This window comes from Aedes albopictus, chromosome 1, assembly GCF_035046485.1.
Source record: "Aedes albopictus strain Foshan chromosome 1, AalbF5, whole genome shotgun sequence".
In the NCBI taxonomy this organism is placed as follows: domain Eukaryota; kingdom Metazoa; phylum Arthropoda; class Insecta; order Diptera; family Culicidae; genus Aedes; species Aedes albopictus.
This window is the reverse complement of record NC_085136.1, coordinates 39,985,110-40,006,194: the sequence shown is the minus strand read 5'-3', so window position 1 is coordinate 40,006,194 and position 21,085 is coordinate 39,985,110. Positions and strand designations below refer to the sequence as shown.

At 42.4% G+C, this 21,085-nt stretch overlaps 1 protein-coding gene across 1 annotated transcript; it reads left to right on the top strand.

Moving 5' to 3' along the window:
• The first annotated feature begins 1,076 nt into the window (after nucleotides 1-1,076).
• On the top strand, nucleotides 1,077-1,832 carry LOC109402623 (perlucin). Its single transcript, XM_062844171.1, has 2 exons — nucleotides 1,077-1,197; nucleotides 1,421-1,832. Exons 1-2 carry the CDS (start codon nucleotides 1,181-1,183, stop codon nucleotides 1,773-1,775), a joined length of 372 nt encoding a protein of 123 aa, XP_062700155.1. The 5' UTR covers nucleotides 1,077-1,180; the 3' UTR covers nucleotides 1,776-1,832.
• The last annotated feature ends 19,253 nt before the right edge of the window (nucleotides 1,833-21,085 follow it).

Below are 21,085 nucleotides of genomic sequence, written 5' to 3'. Positions count from 1 at the left end.
GAAATCTTTTCAAGATTTTGGGGGAAATCCTTTCAGGATTTCGGGGGAAATCCTTCCAGGATTTCGGGGGAAATCCTTCCAGGATTTCGGGGGAAATCCTTCCAGGATTTCGGGGGAAATCCTTCCAGGATTTCGGGGGAAATCCTTCCAGGATTTCGGGGGAAATCCTTCCAGGATTTCGGGGGAAATCCTTCCAGGAATTCGAGGGAAATCCTTCCAGGATTTCGAGGGAAATCCTTCCAGGTTTTCGAGGCAAAACCTCCCAGGATTTCGAGGCAAATCCTTCCAGGATTTCGAGGCAAATCCTTCCAGGATTTCGGGGGAAATCCTTCCAGGATTTCGGGGGAAATCCTTCCAGGATTTCGGGGGAAATCCTTCCAGGATTTCGGGGGAAATCCTTCCAGGATTTCGGGGGAAATCCTTCCAGGATTTCGGGGGAAATCCTTCCAGAATTTCGGGGGAAATCCTTCCAGGATTTCGGGGGAAATCCTTCCAGGAATTCGAGGGAAATCCTTCCAGGATTTCGAGGCAAATCCTTCCAGGATTTCGAGGCAAATCCTTCCAAGATTTCGAGGGAAATCCTTATAGGATCTTGAAGAAAATTTTTCAGTATTACGAGGGTAACTCTTACAGATTTTTAAAGGAAATCCTCCCGGGATATTCAGGGAATACTCCAGGGATTTCCAGGGAAATTCTCCAGGGATTTAAAGGGAGATCCTTTCGGGATATCCAGGGAAATCCTCTAACAAATTTCAGAAAAAAAAACCTTTCGAGATTTCCAGGGAAATATTCTCCTGGTTCTTTCAAAATTCACGATTTTCTTTACAGTTGGCTGGCGATTATTGTTTGAAAGGAGTTGAAAATATATACACTGTGACAAATAAAAGCAGAATCTTAACCAACCAATTCAGAAATAAAAATTGAAGCTTGAACATGCAGCTCCATTCGTCAAGAGTGTTGAACATGAAAATAGTAATAAAATACCGATAAAATTCGATACACCACTGAGTTATCAGCTCGAACTTAAGATATTTATAGGCAATGCGGGCGCTTCTGATAATCATTCAACTTTGGAAGCTAAAACGTGGTTTTGTAAACGAAAAGCTAGCTATGACATTCTATATAGCAACAAGCTTAGTCACCCTTACAGTTTTTACTACAGTAATGGGTATCAATTATTATGTGCCCCGAACAAAGGTAAACTATCTCATGCAATTTAGTGTTCATGATTTGGATACTGTTGATTTTTTTCAAACGAGAAGAATATTTTTCACAATTACTTTGAATTGCATAACATTGCTAACAATTCTTCGATGATGAACAAAGACAACAATATGTATCTTTGAGAAATTTTCTTTCTCAGCGACACATTCAACCTTTTGTTTTGTTTATTTTTTAATTATTCAATCACTTATTAGAGAAATTGGACCGAAGCGGTGGAAAGATGCGACTGTTACGCAATGCAACTGGCGATAGTGGACACGGCGGAAAAACACGACGCTGTTGCTCAAGCCATATACTCTTCCGCTGTGTTCAGCCAGTGGTGGACCGACGTGTGGATTGGAGCCAGCGATATTAGTGACGAGGGATTGTTTCGGTGGCAAGCTACTGGTGAAACTCTAAACTACACGAACTGGAAGGCCGGACAGCCGAACAACTACGACGGGGAGGAACACTGTGTGCATCTGCAGTACATATCCAAGGTGGGTTTTAAGTGGAATGATGACCAGTGTTCTAAGAAGAAGTATTTTATTTGTGAGAAGGTTTGTGACTAAATTGGGATACTAAAAGTGTGTTTAAATTAAAATGAGAGGATAATACGAGTAAATACGTATCTTATACCTCTTTATATTTTTTGAAGAATATCTCATATTCATCAACCACTGCACATTGTCATTGGAAATCACTCCATTGTTTCAAAACTCTATGATCAAGCTCGGTTGCAACTGGTTCCGCTCGACGCCACAGAAAACGGCTTTTGCACACGTGCGATTTCCTATCATCCTGCAATGCCCTAAATCCAGCTCCGTCTAAGTGGATCACTGCCACCACACTGACTGACTGCACTGCGACGTCTGTCAATTTGTGAACATAACCTCAAACAAAGCGACACGTGACCGCTTCCCTTGCGTTTGGCGACCAGTGTCGTCTTGAAGCTGCCTATAGGTATACTTCAATCGACGTTTGTCGTTTTCGATTCGCCATCAAGCATTCGTCTGGAGCGACAACAATAGTGTCCTCATCCACCATTATTGTCCCAAAAGCCTTTTCATTAGCGTAAATTTACAAAATAAATACACTTACCTCGGACGGATGGCAGAGAACGAAAAAAAATCCAATTGCAATCCCAGAACAAGTAGCGGTAAACACGTGTGTCAAAAATTAAATATCGATTGACGGCTGCCGCAGTCCATTGTTTCGATCACGTCCGATGTCCTCAAAGCAAAAGCAAAGCCCTTTATTACGGTGTGGAGTTGTTTGTGTTTCTTTCCACGGTTGTTTTGAAGACCCCCTTTGACAGCGCGGTAATGATGCCCGATGCCTAATAATGATGATGAGATTTTGATTTTTCTCTTGAAAAAAACCCTCGACGACCAGTGGGAGGGAGGAAAACAGAAACAAAAGCGAAAGGGTTGAACTTGCATGTAGCAAGGTACGTTTCGGTAAGGCACTGCACAGTGGGAAAAATCGACCCAAAAAAACGGATCTGTTAACGCCGCTGGTTTCGGTATGAGAAGTTGACCATTTCCGGCGTAAAAAAATACGAGAAATCGATTGGTGCTAAATTCATTCACCGCATGGCACGGGAAGTGATCCATTTTGCCCTTTTTTCTTACAAAAAGAGAATCAAAATGTACTTTCAAACAACTAACACGACTGTAGATCGTTGAAAATAGCTGTAGGTATAATTTTAGTTTAATAGAAATCATAAACATTTATGAAAGATCATTTGAAATGCTTATTTTGCCCCATATGCCCCAACAACTGCTGGAAATTGTGAATTTTATATAGTTATGATCGAATTTTTAAGGTTACTGATTTGAATTTGATTTTTTTCTTGCATAAACAAAAAGCGCTAGATCTGTTATCAGCAGAATCATCTTCAGTAGTTGTCCAATTTGCCCCATTTTGCCCAATCGTCATTGAAAATTGCAACTAAAACTAATTTCAACGTTCCATAGCAGTATCTGTTTTTTATAAATGCATTTTCAATCTCATTTTTCTATGACGATAGGGCAAAATGGGGCAAATTGGACAACTACTGAAGATGATTCTGGTGATAAAAGAATTCAAATCAGTAACCTTAAAAAATCGTTCGTAATTATATAAAATTCACAATTTCCAGCAGTTGTTGGGGCATATGGGGCAAAATAAGCATTTCAAAGGATCTTTCATAAATGTTTATGATTTCTATTAACCTAAAATTACACCTGCAGTCGTGTTAGTTGTTCGAAAGTACATTTTGATTCTCTTTTTGTATGAAAAAAGGCAAAATGGGGCAAAATGAACCACTTCCCGTGCCGTGCGGTGAATGAATTTAGCTTCAATCGATTTCTCGAATTTTTTTACGTCAGAAATGGTCAGCTTCTCGTACCGAAACCAGCGGCGTTAAAAGATCCGTGTTTTGGGTAGATTTTTCTCACTGTGCAGTGCCTTACAGAAACGTACCTTGCTACATCCCACTACAGATATCAGGGCCCGTGGCGTAGCTGGCTGCACACTCGCTTGTTAACGGATGACGTTGAATCCTACCATCAGAATGTGAGGTTTCGTTACCTTGGGGTCACAGTTTCATGTTTGGAGTGTTTGGCGATCTTTTCCATTTTCCAGTTTCACGCCAACCATCCTCAATTGACACTAGCCCTAACTAAATTAAACGACCCAGATTACAAATAATAGGTTTCCTTCTGATTCACCCAAAATACTTCCATCAGCTTTGTTTTTATTTTTTTACAAGGAATTGCAGTTTTCAAGCAAATCACTATTAATCGTCTGTAACTCGCGGGATCTATGACATTTGGTCGAAAGACATTTAGTCGAATGACGTTTGGTCGAATGACATTTGGTCGAAAGTACATTTGGTCGAACGGACATTTGGTCGAAAGCCATTTTTTGGAATAAGAAGCATATGACATTTAGTCGAATGGACAATTCGTCGAATGGACATCTGGTCGAAAGGCACTAACTCATGAAAACAGATGTGAGTGGAAAATAATATTATAGATTATATTATTATTTATATGTTATATTAATATGTTATTGAACAAGCAAGCCTCGTTGAATAAATGTACGACTCGTGCTGAAAAAAAATCATCATTTTGCAACTTGTTGCATAAATGACTATTTCGGCTCGCGTTCAGTTCATATGCAACACTGCGTCAAAGAATAGCCTATGTTTAAGGACAAATGTCTTGAAATCCCACTTCAACAGTGCATCAAAACTTCAGACGCACAATTCTCAAGAAGCAAGCTTCAAACAACAGCGCATTTTATAATGCTGTTTTTGATCACTTGTTGTAATAAGCTTGAAACAAGAAGATCAGGTGCGCTGATTTTGTTTACGAAAAGATTTGTACGCTCAAAGTCGCGAGTAAGTGCCAAAGTCGGCCATTGTGGCGGCCATTTTGGGATCCTAAGCTATCTGTCCTTAAAAGAAGGAAAAATATCCGATGAAAAACTCTGCAGCTATAACATCCAAATATCAAACGGAAGAGCAGCTTGTATTCAAAAGGAGAAATTTCTTCTGAAACATTCAGTAGTTGGTACAGGAAAACGCAATGAAATAAATAAACGTGAAAGAATAGCCTGTGTTTCAAAGAAGGAAAAATTCATGATAAGAAGACAGCAGCCATAACATTCAAACATAGTTCAAATACGAATTTTGAAAGAAAAGCCTATGTTCAAAAGAAGGAAAAATTATATGAAAAAATCACAACCATAATGTTCACTCTTCACTCTCAGCACAAATAATACACTTGAAAGAACAGCATATGTTGAAAAGAAGGAAAAATATTTGATGGAAAAGCCAGTATGTTATACACAAAAATGCAATGAAGTGGTGAAACTGGAAAGAAGAGCCAAAACCTACACTGCACTACAATGTTTGCTTTTTTATGTTTGATATAATTAAACACGATAAATTGCTATACAACTAACGTCCATTCGACCAAACGTACTTTCAACCAAATAAGTTCGGTAACATATAAATTATGATACTGAAATCTATAATATTTTCCATTCAAAACTCTTCATCAGTAAGTGCCTTTCGACCAAATGTCCATTTGACGAATTATCCATTCGACTAAATGTCATATGCTTCTTCGTCCAAAAAATGGGTTTCGATCAAATGTCCATTCGACCAAATGTCCGTTCGACCAAATGTACTTTCGACCAAATGTCATTCGACCAAACGTCATTCGACCAAATGTCCTAAAGCCGTACACAACAGCACAACAGGGTTAATATTAAAATCGTGAAACAGGATAAATTTGCGCAGCATGACGGGTAAAGGGTCCTTCATTTTTTATGCAGAAGACATCCTGAAATGAATTATCCCATGTTCTCCAAAAGATTTACAGGAAAAATTTAAATTAATTTCAAATTCCGGAGAGTTAATCCGATGATTATTTACTCAATATTTGTTTTAACTGGTCTCGAAACGATTTGCTCTTTATTCTGAATCCTATACGCACTAAGTTTGGTCGTGGGGGGGGGGAGGTGGATGGGGGTTGCATGGGCTCTTAAAACCAATGAAATCCGGAAAATATCGACGCAGTTTATCTAATTTAGGCATATGCACGTGAAAACTAGTACATTTAGCTAAAAAAGGTGAGTTTTGTCCAATTTTGGAGAGCTCCCCCCCCTTCCAACTGCGTCACAATTTGGCGCGTATGCTGAATTCTCAAAATTCTTAGTGGATTATCTTCGTAATACTTAAGAGATCATACATGAAATTTTGGAAGCATTCTCCCAGAAATGTACTGGAAAACGTGTAATTATAAGGCACGAAATGTTGCTAATTGACTAATTGAGAGATATATTTGTGAAAAAATCGCGTTCTGGTGGGATTCAAATCGCTTTAACCAAATAAGCCACAGAACAGGTAGATTCTGTGAAATAGAAAGCCAAACTGACTCCGAAGCCACATCCCAAGCAGCACCTGCAACATCATTCATAATGTGGCTTTCTATGTTTTGGTTGTATGAGTTGCAGTGAAAGCACACGCAACCTTCATCTTGTCATTTAAACTCCGAATTTCGGAAAGTTTTGGCTTTGTTCCATAGAAATTAACAAACACCTCGTGTTTGACATCGATTCGTGGAGACGGAGCTTACATATTCCTCACAAGTGATAAAACAGAACTTGCATTAAATGTGATATGTTACAGTCATGCAACATCTAACTCTGGTTTGTTTGTTCAGATTATGTTACAAATGTGTTGCGAAAAACTTACGCGTATTTTCATATTGACAGTTCTCTAACTTGTGACAAAGAAATAATCCTCGTCTATCTGCTGCTATCCCTAGTTAATTGTATCTAATTCCTTCTCGGTTAGCAGCGGTTAGCGATGGATACAGATAAATGCGTATTTGTTGCGGTTAGCAAGGGAAATGTCATTCCTAGTGGTTACAGAGAGTTTCGGAACTATCATGATCCCTTAGATCACCACTACATAGATTGCCCCGGAAACCCTCTGAAATCATCAATCCCCTGAAATCATCCCTATAACGCACTCTAGGAATGCTCCCATAAGTTCCTAAAACACCATTAACCGTTATGTGTCCGACAAACTTTTTTTGCTTTTTTCTACACCGTGCTTTTTAAACGGGCGCTAGGTACCCGGGTACCCTGTCGGCCACATAAGGGTTAAATCACCTAAAACGGCCCCTGGAAGAACCTAGGGTACCCCTAGGACGACTTTGCCTAGCCTACCTAGAACTTCCTGAAACTCTCCTAAACCCCTTGAAACTCCTTGTAACGCCCCTGAAACGACGTGAAGCCCCTTGGAATACTCCTGAAACGCTTGTAAGACCCACTCATATCCCTGGCAGAGATGGCATGCTCGTCAGTATGAAACGTGAGAAGAGAAAACATACACTCTACACACGACTTTCAAAGAGAGCAAGGGTAAACTACGTAATTTTTTTCACACACAAACCAGCCGCTCACTCTCTGGCATCCATCAGCGGCGCACTCGAAATGAGTGCTCAAACAAATGTTAGAACAAACATGTTTTTTCAGTTTCTGCTTGCACATTTTGTGCGCGCAAAAAATGTGCACACAAAAATTCGTGTTGAGAGCGCACTTAGTCGTGCTTCCAGTGCAATACGGTGTGTATCACAGGAGTATGAAAGTACTTAGATGGTTTCTTCGGCAACGTTTTTTAGAAGTACAGTTTTACAGTTGATGGGCCATTCCTTTCAAGAACTTGTTACTAGACGGCGTAATAAGAATGCTAACTTTATAACTTTATATCTCAGGATCCTGCTTACTCACAATGATGGTTTCTTCGGCAAAGTTGTTCGGTAGGTTAAGGGCTACCAGATGGGCCGTTTATTGTAAAATTCTGCCACGGGGCGGCGCTAGTTACATAATATTGAAAGCATATAAATGGCAGTCAAATTAGAAGTGTTTTACTAGAAACGCTCTAACTTTGTGTAGAGTTAACCAATCAAGCCCAAATTTGTTCCACTTATAGCTAACTAACTGATAACTACTAATATTCACTAGCATTCAAAATTTGAGGATTTTTGGTGAACTTTATCAAACATTACAACTCATTGAAGATATTTGAGATTATTTTTAAAATCGGCATGCTTTCAAAAAATTGCAACTAGCGCCGCCTAGCTGCAGAAACTTGAACCAAACGGTAATTATTCTGAAAGCCCTTGATCTACCAAACAATAACGCCGAAGACACCATCTATTCTACAAAATCAGGATGCTGAGATATGCGAAATTTAAAATTTGTTAGCTCTCTAGCGCCGCCTAGCGGTGCAATTTAGAATCTTAAGTCTTATTATTGGTTAGTCCTTGACCAGCCAAACAACTTTGCCGAAGACACCAACTCTTCAAGTTATCAGGATCCTGAGATATATGAGATTGAAATTTCGTTCGTGTCACATCTGTTTGTCTGGGATTTATGTGATATCTCAGACAAGCAGATGCAACACTGACAAAATTTCCATCCCATGTATCTCAGGATCCTGATTACATGAAGAGTTGGTTTCTTCGGCAAAGTTGTTCAGCTGGTCAAGAACTTTTAGAGTATGATTCATGATTTCACCGCTAGGCGGCGCTGGAGAGCAAACAAATTTTACATTTCACATATCTCAGCATTCATTAGAAAGATGGTGTCTTCGGCAAAATTGTTTGGTAGATCAGCGGGTTTTGGACTCACTGGCATACTTTCGGTTCACCAAATGCCCAAACAGCACTGACCTCTTTGAACACTCTGCGTGTGCACTGAGTTCTGTTTTTTTCTGCGTGCGCGCAGAAATTGTGCACTGGGATTGTGACTTGTGGGCTCTCATTGCTCTCCCGCAGTACTCTAGTCACCCGCACAAAAACTCTGCGTGAGAGAAATTATGTATATTTTATTATGCGTTTTTTTCTCTTTCTCTTTTGTAAGATAAATGAAACTGAGAAGTTCAGTGAAAGATGAGCGTAAATGGTCACAGTTTCAGCGTGACGTGCCATCCCTGACCCCTGGAACGTCCGGAGGCCCTGGAATGCATTTGAAACCACCTGGAATTCCATGAAACCTCCATTAACATCATAAACATACTGAATTGTTCCTGAAATCTTTCAAAACGTTTTGAAATGCCCCTGATACACCCAAAACAACCTGAACCAATCAAGCGCCCCTAAACCTTCTTTAATAGAATCTTCTGGAACGCTCCTGAAACCCCCTGAAATACAATGTAACGATCATGACACTCCCAGGAACCCGATTGAGACCCCTGGAACAATTCTGGAATGCCTGTGAACCCATATGGAACTCGGAGGTGTTTCAAAGTTGTTCCTCCTGAAATTACTTTGCTAGTCGAGAACTCACCCAAATCTCGCTTTCTAGAAGCTTTCCAACCGATCCTTATACAATAGAATCCCATTTAGATAACATGACCCAAACAGTATTTGACACTACAAGTAAACCACACACAACAGACACCCAAGTACAATGGAACATCTTTTTATGCCATTGGCTGGGGGTGCATTTATAAATTATAAATGTTAATAAATAAATGATAAATGGAAAAAGGGAGGGAGTTTTGTTCATAAATGAAGTCAAGCCTTGATTGAAGAATGTTAGCCAAGAAACAGAAATATTTAGCTGAATAGTGAACAGAGGAGCCTTTAAGAGCGTTCCGAAAAAGACCTCCTGAAGTGCCTCTGGAACCCCTCGTAAAACACCTGAGAACTCCTGGCACCCCCTAATCCCCTTGAAACGCCCCTGTTACTTTAACGTACCCCTCTCAAGCCCAATAAGACTGATTGAAACGCCCTTGAGACCTACTGGTTCCCTTTAGAAACCCTTTGGAATTCCCTGATACCTCTTAAATTCGCCCCTGAGATCCACCGGTAACTCCTAAGCTTCGCTTGAACCCTTCGGAGACCCCTGTAAACTCCGCCGAGACCCCAGGAAGTATGTTAGAGTTTCTCTAGAATATATACCCCAGTGAATCAGCACATATAATTAAATGAAGCTCAAGCTGGCTAGCATAGATTGTGGTGTTGTAGATTTAAAGCTTAAGCCTGGAACACATAGCGTCCGTTCCGTCGAGGTTTGCGTTTTTTTGACAGTTTTCCCATGGGAAATGTGTCAAACTACTGTCACGCATACGCAAACGGATGCATTGTGTGGGGCACTTTAGTTTGTCATTGTTGACGTATAACCTGACATAAATCTATTATTGACCTGCTTTTATTTTGGCGGCCAAACCCAACAAAGGCCCAACAGCTATCCCATGTGAGTCCAACAGTGGTCCAACAGATGACTGAATCGTCAACTAATCATAACCTGAAAGTATATCTACAGTCGCTCGAAATCATAGTTGCCGGAAGGAATTCGCTGAAGTGAACAAATTCCTGGAGGAACGAATTCCTGAAGGAATCTCAGAAAGAAACCGTGAGGAATCCTAGAACTCCCGGGTGAATCTCATGAGGCATTTTGGAGAAATTCTTGAAGAGATCGCTGTAGAAACTCTTGAAAGACTGTCTGTAGGAATCCTGGATGAAACCTTTTAAGGAACATCAGAAGAAGCTCCTGGGAGAATGCCAGAAATTTATTCCTGATGAATCGCAGAAGGAATCCCAGAACTGCTGAAGAAATCTCTGAAAAAAATCGTGGAGAACCCCTGGAAGGAATCTCAAGAGCAATCTCGAACGGAGTCCCTCGAGGAATTCAGGAAAAAACTCCTGAAGGAGTTACACAGGAAACCGCTTAAGAAACCTCAGGAGAATCTAGTGAAAGAATCCTTGAGGGAACTTCTGAAAGAATCCTAAATAAACCTATCGACGAATCTTATTAAGAGCTTCCTGTGGAATCCTGCAAGAAGTTGCTGGAAGAATCAAGAAAAGAATTTCTGAAAGAATCTTTGAAGGAAGCCTAGACGAATCCCAGAAGCAGAAAGTCATAAATTGGTACACTTTTCAACTTACGCTAACCCACATTTTGAATTTCATAACACTACACACTATCACCTTGAATCAGCAGAATTTCTCACAAGGAAGGTCACAATAATTCCCACAAGTCCACTGAAAGTTTGTCCAGACCACAAGCGAAATATCTTTCCCTGAATCTCATAAATCAGTTATGCGTTGCCACATTCACCACTTGCGCGCACCATCAAAAGCACAGAGGCACGATATTCTTCATTTGGTACAATTGTGCCGTCAGCGTGCGTTCCATACATTTTTTAATTTTAGTCACACTACCCCAATTTTCAAAGACATACAAAATCTTACCTTAGCAATCGCGGCATGCAGTGCCCTATTAGTAGCTGCTATGTAGCTGCTTCTGTTAGTTGGGTAGTTGGTTGAATCGTCTAACTGGCGAATACTATGTCATCGGTTCGAATCCCACTAGAACGAGTTTTTTCTTTTGTCGTAAATTCATCTCTCAATTTTAGCGCTTTATAGTCATTAGTTTTTCTGTGTGTTTCTGTTATGTATAAGTAAATCTAGTATGTACCAGAATTCGATTGCTTTGTATGTAACTGTTGTGATGGCAATATTCGGATTAACTCCCAAACGTACTTGAAGCCGCAATGCACAATTTCAATGCTTCTATCTCACTCCTGCGACCACCCATTTGTTTTGAAATTCTAAAAAAAAACATGATTCGTCAATTTTTAATTACGAAACGAGGAAATTGTTCCAAGACTCCCGATATGTAGCTTGTAGCTCTAGCACAGTGCATCAAGTTCAAAGCTGGCGCGAGCTCATTTCCTGCCTTCTTGCCTTCTTCAACGCGAGTGATCCTTTGATCCTTTTGCTACTTTTTTTCCCGCCCTGAGAGCAGCGCAGCGGTGCTGGGATCTTTTCGCTTCCGTTGTTATTGCCAACAACTTTGTGCCATCTACAATGTAACGAACCGCTTTTCCGGCTGTTTAACTCCGTTGGGATTTTCCGAGTCCGGGTTGCAAACAAAATCCGTTTTGAAATAATGACTGAATGCGGCGCGCCAAACAAAGATCAGAAGCAGAAGAAAAAAAAATCGCAGCGGATAAATTCACAGAGAGTTATTAATTTACTCCTTGCTGGAGCAATTTGAAATTGCCTGCGGCTGGTTTTCGGAATTACAATGTGTTGATGACGGATCTCTCCTAGCAAGCAGCCAGTCAGTCGCTGATGGGAGTGTGAATGAGAATCCTCCCACAGGGACATCAGGTGGGTGCAATGATGAGAACGCAGGCGGTGACGGAAGTTAGCGTGATGGTTTTTGCTTTGATCTTATCAAGAAAGGTTCATTTGAATGGGACACAGACGGTAACGCCGGTAGATTTGTTGAGTCTGTTTTTGTTTATTTTGCTATTGTTTCGTCTACTTGATGCCAATGCATTTTGATTTTGATCAACCACTGACTGGTGATTTAATGTATTACTGTGTTTCTGTTCAGTTAAATTCAAGAAATTAGAAACTAAATAATTTAACTGAAGTTGTTCTTTCTTTTTTTTTTACAAATAAAATAGGTCACACGTGAACAAAACAAATTTAATCATCCACAATCAGCATTCGCCCATCATTCCGGACGTGCCCATAATTCTAAAGAAGTAACCGAATTCCAATTTTCCATCCCTCGTATCACACATCACAAATCAAACAACACGGTGGCAAGTGCGTGGGTCGTAAAAAAATAACTCACGGAATCCTTCGCCATTTGACACCATCCTTGTACATAGTTTGCTTTTGTCCACTGGTTGAAGGCGGTGATTATCACGCATGCCATAAGGATATTGTATGCGAGTGTTTATTACCTTGCCACCTCTTCTGAGCGCGCCAGGCACCGGGGATGGATTGGACGGGACAGGACATATGTCACACACGTCCAGAACCGAGGAGAATTCAACGCCCAAATAAATTGAATTTTTCTCGGATTGGAATTTTTACGGCCGCACGCGATGTCGTGATTCGAAAAGTAATTTTGGACTTTTCCTCTGCCATCATCGCCATATCGTCAACATCATCATCAGCGCTGTATAATGTCTTATTTTAATCTGAACCAAATGGGAGCAGGAGCGATGTGTGAAGCTTGGGTATAGGTTTCCAGTCCAATATGGCAGAACAAGGCAATAAAGGCTAGTGGAAAATGGGAAATTTCACGCAATATTGCTTCTTAAATTCTACTTGCACTGAGGGAAAAAAATCTTGAAAGTTGTTGGACAATTTTATATCCATCTGTACATTTTGAGATTAAATCATCGAATAACTGATAACTGAACGACCATAAATGAAAATATGAACAATAAATTTAGGTTTTTTTTACTTGTTTTTGTACTCCGGATTTCATATAATTATATAACTGGTACAGGTAATATGGTTCAGCCGGGGGAGGGATCACAATACTTACTTCTTGTTTCAGAGAGCGAGCAATGACGCTTAAGCCTAGGCTTTCGAGTCAGGATGAAAGGTTTAAATTCCTATGTCTCATCCCAGGAAGAGAAGATCCAATGGAGTGACATAAATTTTTTTAGCACCGTCACTCCCAACGTTGTTGCTGCAAATGTTATTATATATGTTACATACGGAGCGGCTGACGAGATGCCGCCGTTCGAAGATACACTTCATTTGCATTCAATGATGCTGCACAGTAGGCCTGGCCACTTTAATGCGTTTTAAACATTTCCGATGTGCTGCACGTACTAATAATGACAGGAAAAATGATAGAAGTGGTCGATTCTAATTCCATCATTCTCCAAGATTCTTCCAATGAATGGCTATGTATAGATTTTAGATAGAGGCTTTTGATAGATTTCAGGGATTTTCAGGAAGGTTTCAGAACCTTTTTCAGAGGAATTTTCAAGGTGTTTCAAGAAATTTCTGAAGGTTTCAGAGGGTTTTTAGAGGAAAATTGTTATAACATATAAGTACACTCAAATCTCCATTTAGTTCGAATCCATTTAGGTAAAATCTTTTTAGGTGCATCCATTTAGGTAACGTCACCTATAAGAATTCTGATTGTGTTCAGAGCAGTTGGAATGTTTAAGATTAGGGATAAGGTTGGTTTGAGCGAATTAAGCTGGAATTGGAGTTAAGGGGAGTTTAGGGCGTACTCAGGAGCAATAAGGGGGTATGAGATTGGTTTAGGACTGTTTAAGGTTTTCTAGAAACTTTCTTGAGCATAAGTCATTGAATCTACACTACTTGCATAAATGATTGAATAAAAATCGTGATTACACAGCCTCAGGCAACTTTGTGCTGACAAGTTCAATGTTTGTTTGGAATATCTAAGAGCTTCAATCATAAACAGCCTGGAACGTCTTGAATATCTTCTGAAACCACCTGAAACGTTTAAGAAGCGCTTTAACGCGCCGCTGAAATCTCCCTGAAGCTGACTAAAGAGCTGTAATCCAAAAAGTATTTTCAGAAACTGTAGGCCCTCTTAATCCCCCTCAAAATCCCCTGTAACACCCCTGAGACCATCCGAAACTCCCGAAAACGCCTGCGTAACGCGTCTGGAACCCGTCAAAAATCCCCTGAAGCTTTCGAAAACATCAACGAAATCCCCCTAAAACCCCATCGGACACAGTCTAACTGCTGCTCAGTTAGCAGCGATTAGCGACGGTTAGGCACGGATAAATGTTGATTTTCCGGTTAGAAAAGGAAATGTCATTCCCCTTGCTCGGACACCATGTAATGCAGCTGCTACCCTCAGAAACCCCCGAAAACGCCTACGTAACGCCTGAGTAACGCCTCTGAAACTTACCAAACATCATATGAAGCTGTTTGAAATGTCTTCGAAATCCCTTAAAACCCCCTCGAAGCCCATGTAACGCACCTAAGACCTTGAGACCCCCCAAAAAACGCCTCCATAACGCCTAAGTGACACCTTTGAAACTCGCCATTAATCATCTGAAGCTTTCTGAAAGACCTTCAAAATCCCCCTAAATTCCCCTCGGACGCCAATGTAACGCAGCTGACACCCTCAAAAACCAACGAAAACGCCTTCGTAAAGCCTGAGTAACGCCTCAGAAACTTGCCAAAGATCCTCTGAATCTTTCTGAAATGCCCTCGTTTCCCTAAAACTCCATCGGATCCCATGTAATGCAATTGAGACCCTCCGAAACTCTCTGAAAATACCCATGAAAATTTTCAGTGATTAAAGCTTAATAATAAATAATAAATAAAATTACCCGCTCAAAATTTTTTTTTTCGAAAATTTTTCTCAAGTTCGGGCATAGTTTTCCGGATTTTCATTACGAATTTTCTGAATTGTGTAAAATTTTGTGAAAAACTTTTTCCATTTCATATTTTCTTTGGATTCCTGAGAAAATTTGCATTCATTAAAGAGACGAACCAGCCAAGGGCTGAAAGTCTCTCTAATAAAGACAAATCAATCAATTGCATTCATTTAAAAAAAAATCTTTGTTTCTACGATGCTTTGTTCTAGAGATATGATTTTTCAAAACACAGGGAAAACAAAAAAAATCATCTGAGTTTTTGTTTTAATTCATATTTCCTCGAGCCCTGCATATGGAAAACAGTTTCATGAGAATATGAGACCTTTCGGCCCTATTTGCACGTTAATAAAAAAAAAACCTCCAAGGCTGTGTCGTCGCAAAAGTATTTTTCAACAATGCTAGATATCACGTAAATCTACCTGACACATTCTACCGTGACGTTTGGAAATTTTACAAGGAATCCGAATACGTTTCATCGCCCTCTAAAAACAAACATAAACTTTTCAGTTTCATAACATTATATTGATGTTGGTATTGTGAAACATGTTTTAAATCGCTTCTAATAATGATGGTAACAATAGCAACGACGGACATATAGCGTTTATAAGAGAGAGAAAAGAGCAGTTGTTGGGGCATTACAAGGGGTTTAAAGGGGGTACCAGGGGATCTCAGGTTCTTTTAAAAGGGTTTCAGGGTTTTCTCAGGGGCTCCAGGGGTGTTGCTACACGTACGGATTTCTTTGGACCTCCTATTAGCAAACTCTGTCTTTTGGGGTATGAGTTAGCTATAAGCTAAAATTAAATATTTTAATTCGTTTGCAGGTTCATTAAGGTTACATTTTACTTACATTTACTTGTCCTTCGTGTAACTAATCCGTTCTGTCGTAACAACTTTGATCGTGTGCTAATCAATCGTGTTCCTGTACAATTTAAGTGTTATGTGTTATATTTGAGTGTCTAGCATAAGTAATAAAGTGTACTTACTGTCGAATTCAGTGTTAAATTTAGCAAAATAATAAAATAATTTAAGCAAATCTGATTGACTCCGAACTCGATATATAGATGACTTTGCAATTCTGTTTTGTTTTGATTATCTCTCCATCCTACCTAGATCTACATCTCTGCCCTGTCAGCAAGATTAACTACCGTGTTGCCAAAAATGGGATACTCTATTCCACCGCGAGCGAGTACACCGCAACACTTCCCCGACCCGTAAGGCTGGTTGAGCAGCTACTAACCAGCTTTACCTCGTTCTACGTCTAGTCGCGCCACCTTCGCTTCATCAATCTGGTCCCAGTCTGTATGACCTTACGTACTCTGCCATCCTTTCCTCCATTGACCTTCACTACTTTTCCTCGTAACCAACCGTTTCGGAACTTCTCCTCAACGACAACAGCCAAACATCCCACGGCAATCGGCCTCGCTTCTCCAAACCACTTCGTTCGTTGAGCAATGATTGGCAGATGCTCTCTGATCCTAGCTGTAATCCATATTCTGCTGAATTGGTCTACCATGGAGCGACACAACTCCCAGCCTGCTCTGCATTTCATCTTTGGCTTCAACGAGGTTTTGCGAGGTTGTTCCACACCTAAAGAGGAAAATGGCTTCAGTCTCGCTTCGGGGTGTGGAGCCGTTCGGAGAACTGCCGGGATCGCCTTCTGTAGTTTGCAAAGCTGGCTCACTTCGTTGACTATCGTTTTCTTAAAGGCATGCAGAAACCTCCTATGATACCACTCTAGCACCAATCGGGTGACTTCGTGCTCCTTCTGCAGGATGGTGTTGAACGATACGAAGATAGTGGCGGAAGTCCGGGACTCTGATCGAATCACGTCCACGTGTGGCGAAAGCGTTTGGATCTTGCTGGTCCGTTCCAGACTAACGCCCTTCATATTCTTCTCCTCCAGCTCCTTAGAAAGCATTGCAGCCTCATCCGGGCATTGCTCTCTTTGCACCATCCAAGAAATGTCGATTTCCACTTGCGCTAGCTTTTGCTGCGTTAGCAATCCCGTTCCTATCTGTTCCTCCTCCATTCTTCGCTGCACGATTATACTCTCCTCAATTGCCGGATCTTTCCGAATGCGTCGCTCCGGGCACTGACGTCGAACCGCTATCGGGTAACTGTCCGGAAACTCAAAGCGGTCATATCTCCACAGATGCCCCGTCTCGAATCGTTGATCGACTCGTTTCGTGGTGTTCTGTAGATTCTCCTTCACTCGCTGTAACTCTGATGACTCCAGACATGGCATAGCATCGACTCTCAGACTTTCCACAGCAAAGAACACCTTCACTGGATCTTGCAGCTTCGGGTCATTCTGGCATTCGCGGATGTGAAAGCTGTGTGCACGGTCATTATGCTCGCTCTGCATTCCGTACACTGTCCACCCGAGCCGTGACTTAGCGGCAATGGGTTCTCCGGGCTGCCCTTCTCGCACTTTCAACATGGTCATGACGTGGGCGTTATCGTTTCCGATTAGAATCCGCGGAAGAGCATCATCGTAGTCCTGTATCGGTAAGCCTTTCAGATGTGGGAAATCCTGGGCTAACGCCGCATATCGCAGAGATTGCCGTGGCAGATCTAGATTGCGTACTGTTCGCACATCGTTCAATGTAAACCTTGATAGTCCAGTTTCTCCTGATATATCCAGAGCTACTAACTGAGACTCTGCTTCAACCCGCTTCACATTGGCTGTCCACTGCACTGCAGGCAAAGCGGTAGGGTGTCTTCTTTGACGCCGAGTTGCCTTATGATCTCCTCGTCCACCAGCGTCTTCGCAGATCCATCATCCAAGAAGGCGTAGGCTGCTACGGATCGATTGTTGCCATATAGTTTAACTGGAACGATACGAAACAGCGCCGCCCTGTCAGCGGAGTGGTGGTTGGTAATCACGTTCGTGGTAACCGATTGTGCGCCCCTAGAATCGCTAGTTTCTTGCTGTGAATGTAGCAGGGGATGATGTCGGAACTGACACCCGTCGATTTCACACTTATCCCGAATCCTACAAGGTCGCTTGCCATGTAGGCCCAAGCAGATACGGCACAATCCAAGCTGTTCCGTTAACTGCCAGCGCTCTTCCAGCACCTTATTCGCAAAGACGGATCAGTTTTTCACTCGATGATCGGGGTCCTTACAGATCAAACACGCAGGATTCGGTGGCTCTGGTTTATCAGCAGAAATGCTCTTCTCTTTCACTGACATCCTCGGCTCCTCCTCCGAGGAATGCATCCCACAGAAACCTCTATCTTTGCCATCCTTCACACCTCGTTGTGGCTGCTGCTGCTGTTGTTGCTTCGGTTCATAATGAAGAGTTACATCCGTCGCTGCCCGAACCAGAGTCGCCATGTACTGCGAGAATGCTCGAACGTTTACCTCCGCACACCGTTGCTTATATAGAGACCAGTCCAGCTTCATGTTAGCAGGCAGCTTGTCTACCAGCTCGAACAGCAGCATCGGGTTATTAAGATGAGCTTGGTGTCCTCCCGCCTCTAGGTGATCGCTGAGGTTTTGTACAGTCATCCCGTATCCGATCAATGTGTCGAGCCGATCTTGCTTCGGTGGCGGTGCTCCCCGTACCTTCTGCAACAACGTGTGAATTAGCAGCTCCGGTCTACCGTATAACGTTTCGAGAGTGGCAATGACGTGAGGGACTGCTGCCGGTAAAAGCAGACGACTGCGTACTGCTTCTAGCGCATTTCCCTGTAAACATCGTTGCAGCCTAGCCAAGTTCTCTGCTTCCGAATACCCACACGCTTGTGTTGTATTGGTATACGAGCTGATGAACAGTGGCCAGTCCTCTGGGTTTCCGGTGAACGTCGGCAACTCCTTCGATATCACTTGTCGGGCGGCAATCTGCTGTCGACTCGGCCCCCAAGCTTGCGCAGGAATACATGGCGTACAATCTCGTCTCGGATACCGCACGGGACTTTCTGGATTCACCATCCTCTGGATCGCGGGATCCTCGCTTGGCTGAGTCCTGCTCATCAACGGTCGCTCCAGAGCGGTCCGCCACAACTGCTCTCGACCTGATGATTCTAGTGGAACACTTTGCACTACTCCACGTACGCCGAATGTTTGATCACTTCTTGGATTCACTTCCACCCGCGAAATTTGGCCTCGTACACCATCAGTTTGCGATTGACTGAGAAGAGTAGGGGCTAAAGACACCGGAATATGGGATTCGTTTGGGAATCGGTTGATATTGGGTTGGGAATCGCTTGTACCCGTCGTTGATTATTGCCCCTCACATCGTATGCAGTGACGACTTCGGGTACCACGGAAACTCCTAAATTATCACTGACAGCTATCTGCAGTACGGTTTCTGACGTTCGTCCGATCATGCCTCCTAAAGTGCCCTCACTAGCTGAACCTTCCAAGGAAATACCCGCCAACGCTCTGCCTAGTATGTCACAAGCCGGCTGCGTTTCGCCGCCCTGACCAGCTCCTATTCTGGATGTCGTTGTGATTCCCTTATGAGGCTCGGCCTCTGTGACGGTAGCTGCTGTGGTCACGATCGTGGAACTCATAATCTCGTTTTGCTCCTGCTGCCATTGCTCCACCTTGCTGCGTGAGCTCTGCTGCGAGGACACACTGCCGGTATCGCTTACCTCATCTCGCTCGATCTCTTCCCGTAGTCTGAAAGATTCTTCCAGGACCTCTTCTTCCAGTTCCAGCTTCTTGCTCTCCAATTCCAGTCGTTTCAGAGCGAGAACCTTCTGCGCGTCTAGTTTCTCCAGCTGCAACTGAGCTCTTCTAGCGCGGGCGCTGGAGCTAGTCCTCTCCGACGATACGCTACTGTATTTCGACGTCGACTTACCGGTTTTTGTCGTCCCCTTTCCCGCCGCAGTAATGACTAATTGCTGCTGGCACTTCGGACAGGCAAAAGTGCGCTCCGGATCGACGATTCCGTCATCAACTCCGACGCATTGGAAATGCCATAATGACTTGCATTGGCCACAGCTAACCATCATCTCCGTGTCCGGATTGTTGCATACCTGGCAGCGGGACGTACCGCCGGCCGCACCTTTCGCACTTCGGGTGCTCATTGGCATCTTGATCGATCTACTATCGAAGTAAATCTTATAGAATGTTGCTACACGTACGGATTTCTTCGGACCTCCTATTAGCAAACTCTGTCTTTTGGGGTATGAGTTAGCTATAAGCTAAAATTAAATATTTTAATTCGTTTGCAGGTTCATTAAGGTTACATTTTACTTACATTTACTTGTCCTTCGTGTAACTAATCCGTTCTGTCGTAACAACTTTGATCGTGTGCTAATCAATCGTGTTCCTGTACAATTTAAGTGTTATGTGTTATATTTGAGTTTCTAGCATAAGTAATAAAGTGTACTTACTGTCGAATTCAGTGTTAAATTTAGCAAAATAATAAAATAATTTAAGCAAATCTGATTGACTCCGAACTCGATATATAGATAACTTTGCAATTCTGTTTTGTTTTGATTATCTCTCCATCCTACCTAGATCTACATCTCTGCCCTATCAGCAAGATTAACTACCGTGTTGCCAAAAATGGGATACTCTATTCCACCGCGAGCGAGTACACCGCAACAAGGGGTCTTAGAAGCATTTCAGGATGTCTCAGGAGCGTTTCAGGGGGTTTCAAGGGCTTTTCTAGGGGGCTCAACGGGGTCTTTGATGCATTTTAGGGGTTCCAGAGGCGTTTCATCCGTGTAGTTGCCTACTAAAAATAGGACTACTAATCCCAATTCCACGGGTGGGCTCAAGCGACCCGTGCCGGGAAATGAGTGCTCGAAGGGGTGAAACAGATGCTCGATCGTCAACGGAGCCTGGGCACCCCCACAGTATTCTGTCCCTTGTCACATGTATGACGAACGTGTGAACAGGGCGAAGGGCGGTGATAATATCAGGTGACTTTAATGCCTAGGCCGTGGAAGGGGGAGGCTGTTTACGAACCAGGGAAGTCAGATCCTGCTAGAGGCACTGACTATGCTAAATGTCGATGTGGCTAATGTCGGTACCAATAATACCTTTAGTTGGAACGGAGTGCAGTCGATTATCGACGTTTTTTTGTAGTCTTGGCCTAAAAGTAGTTCGACCTGGAGTGATGACCAAGATAAGAGGTGTAATAGCTCCTACTGAGCAGTCTCCAAATATGTGGGAGGGGATCATGGTAAGGATATATCCGCGTCATGATCCTAGTCCTTGACC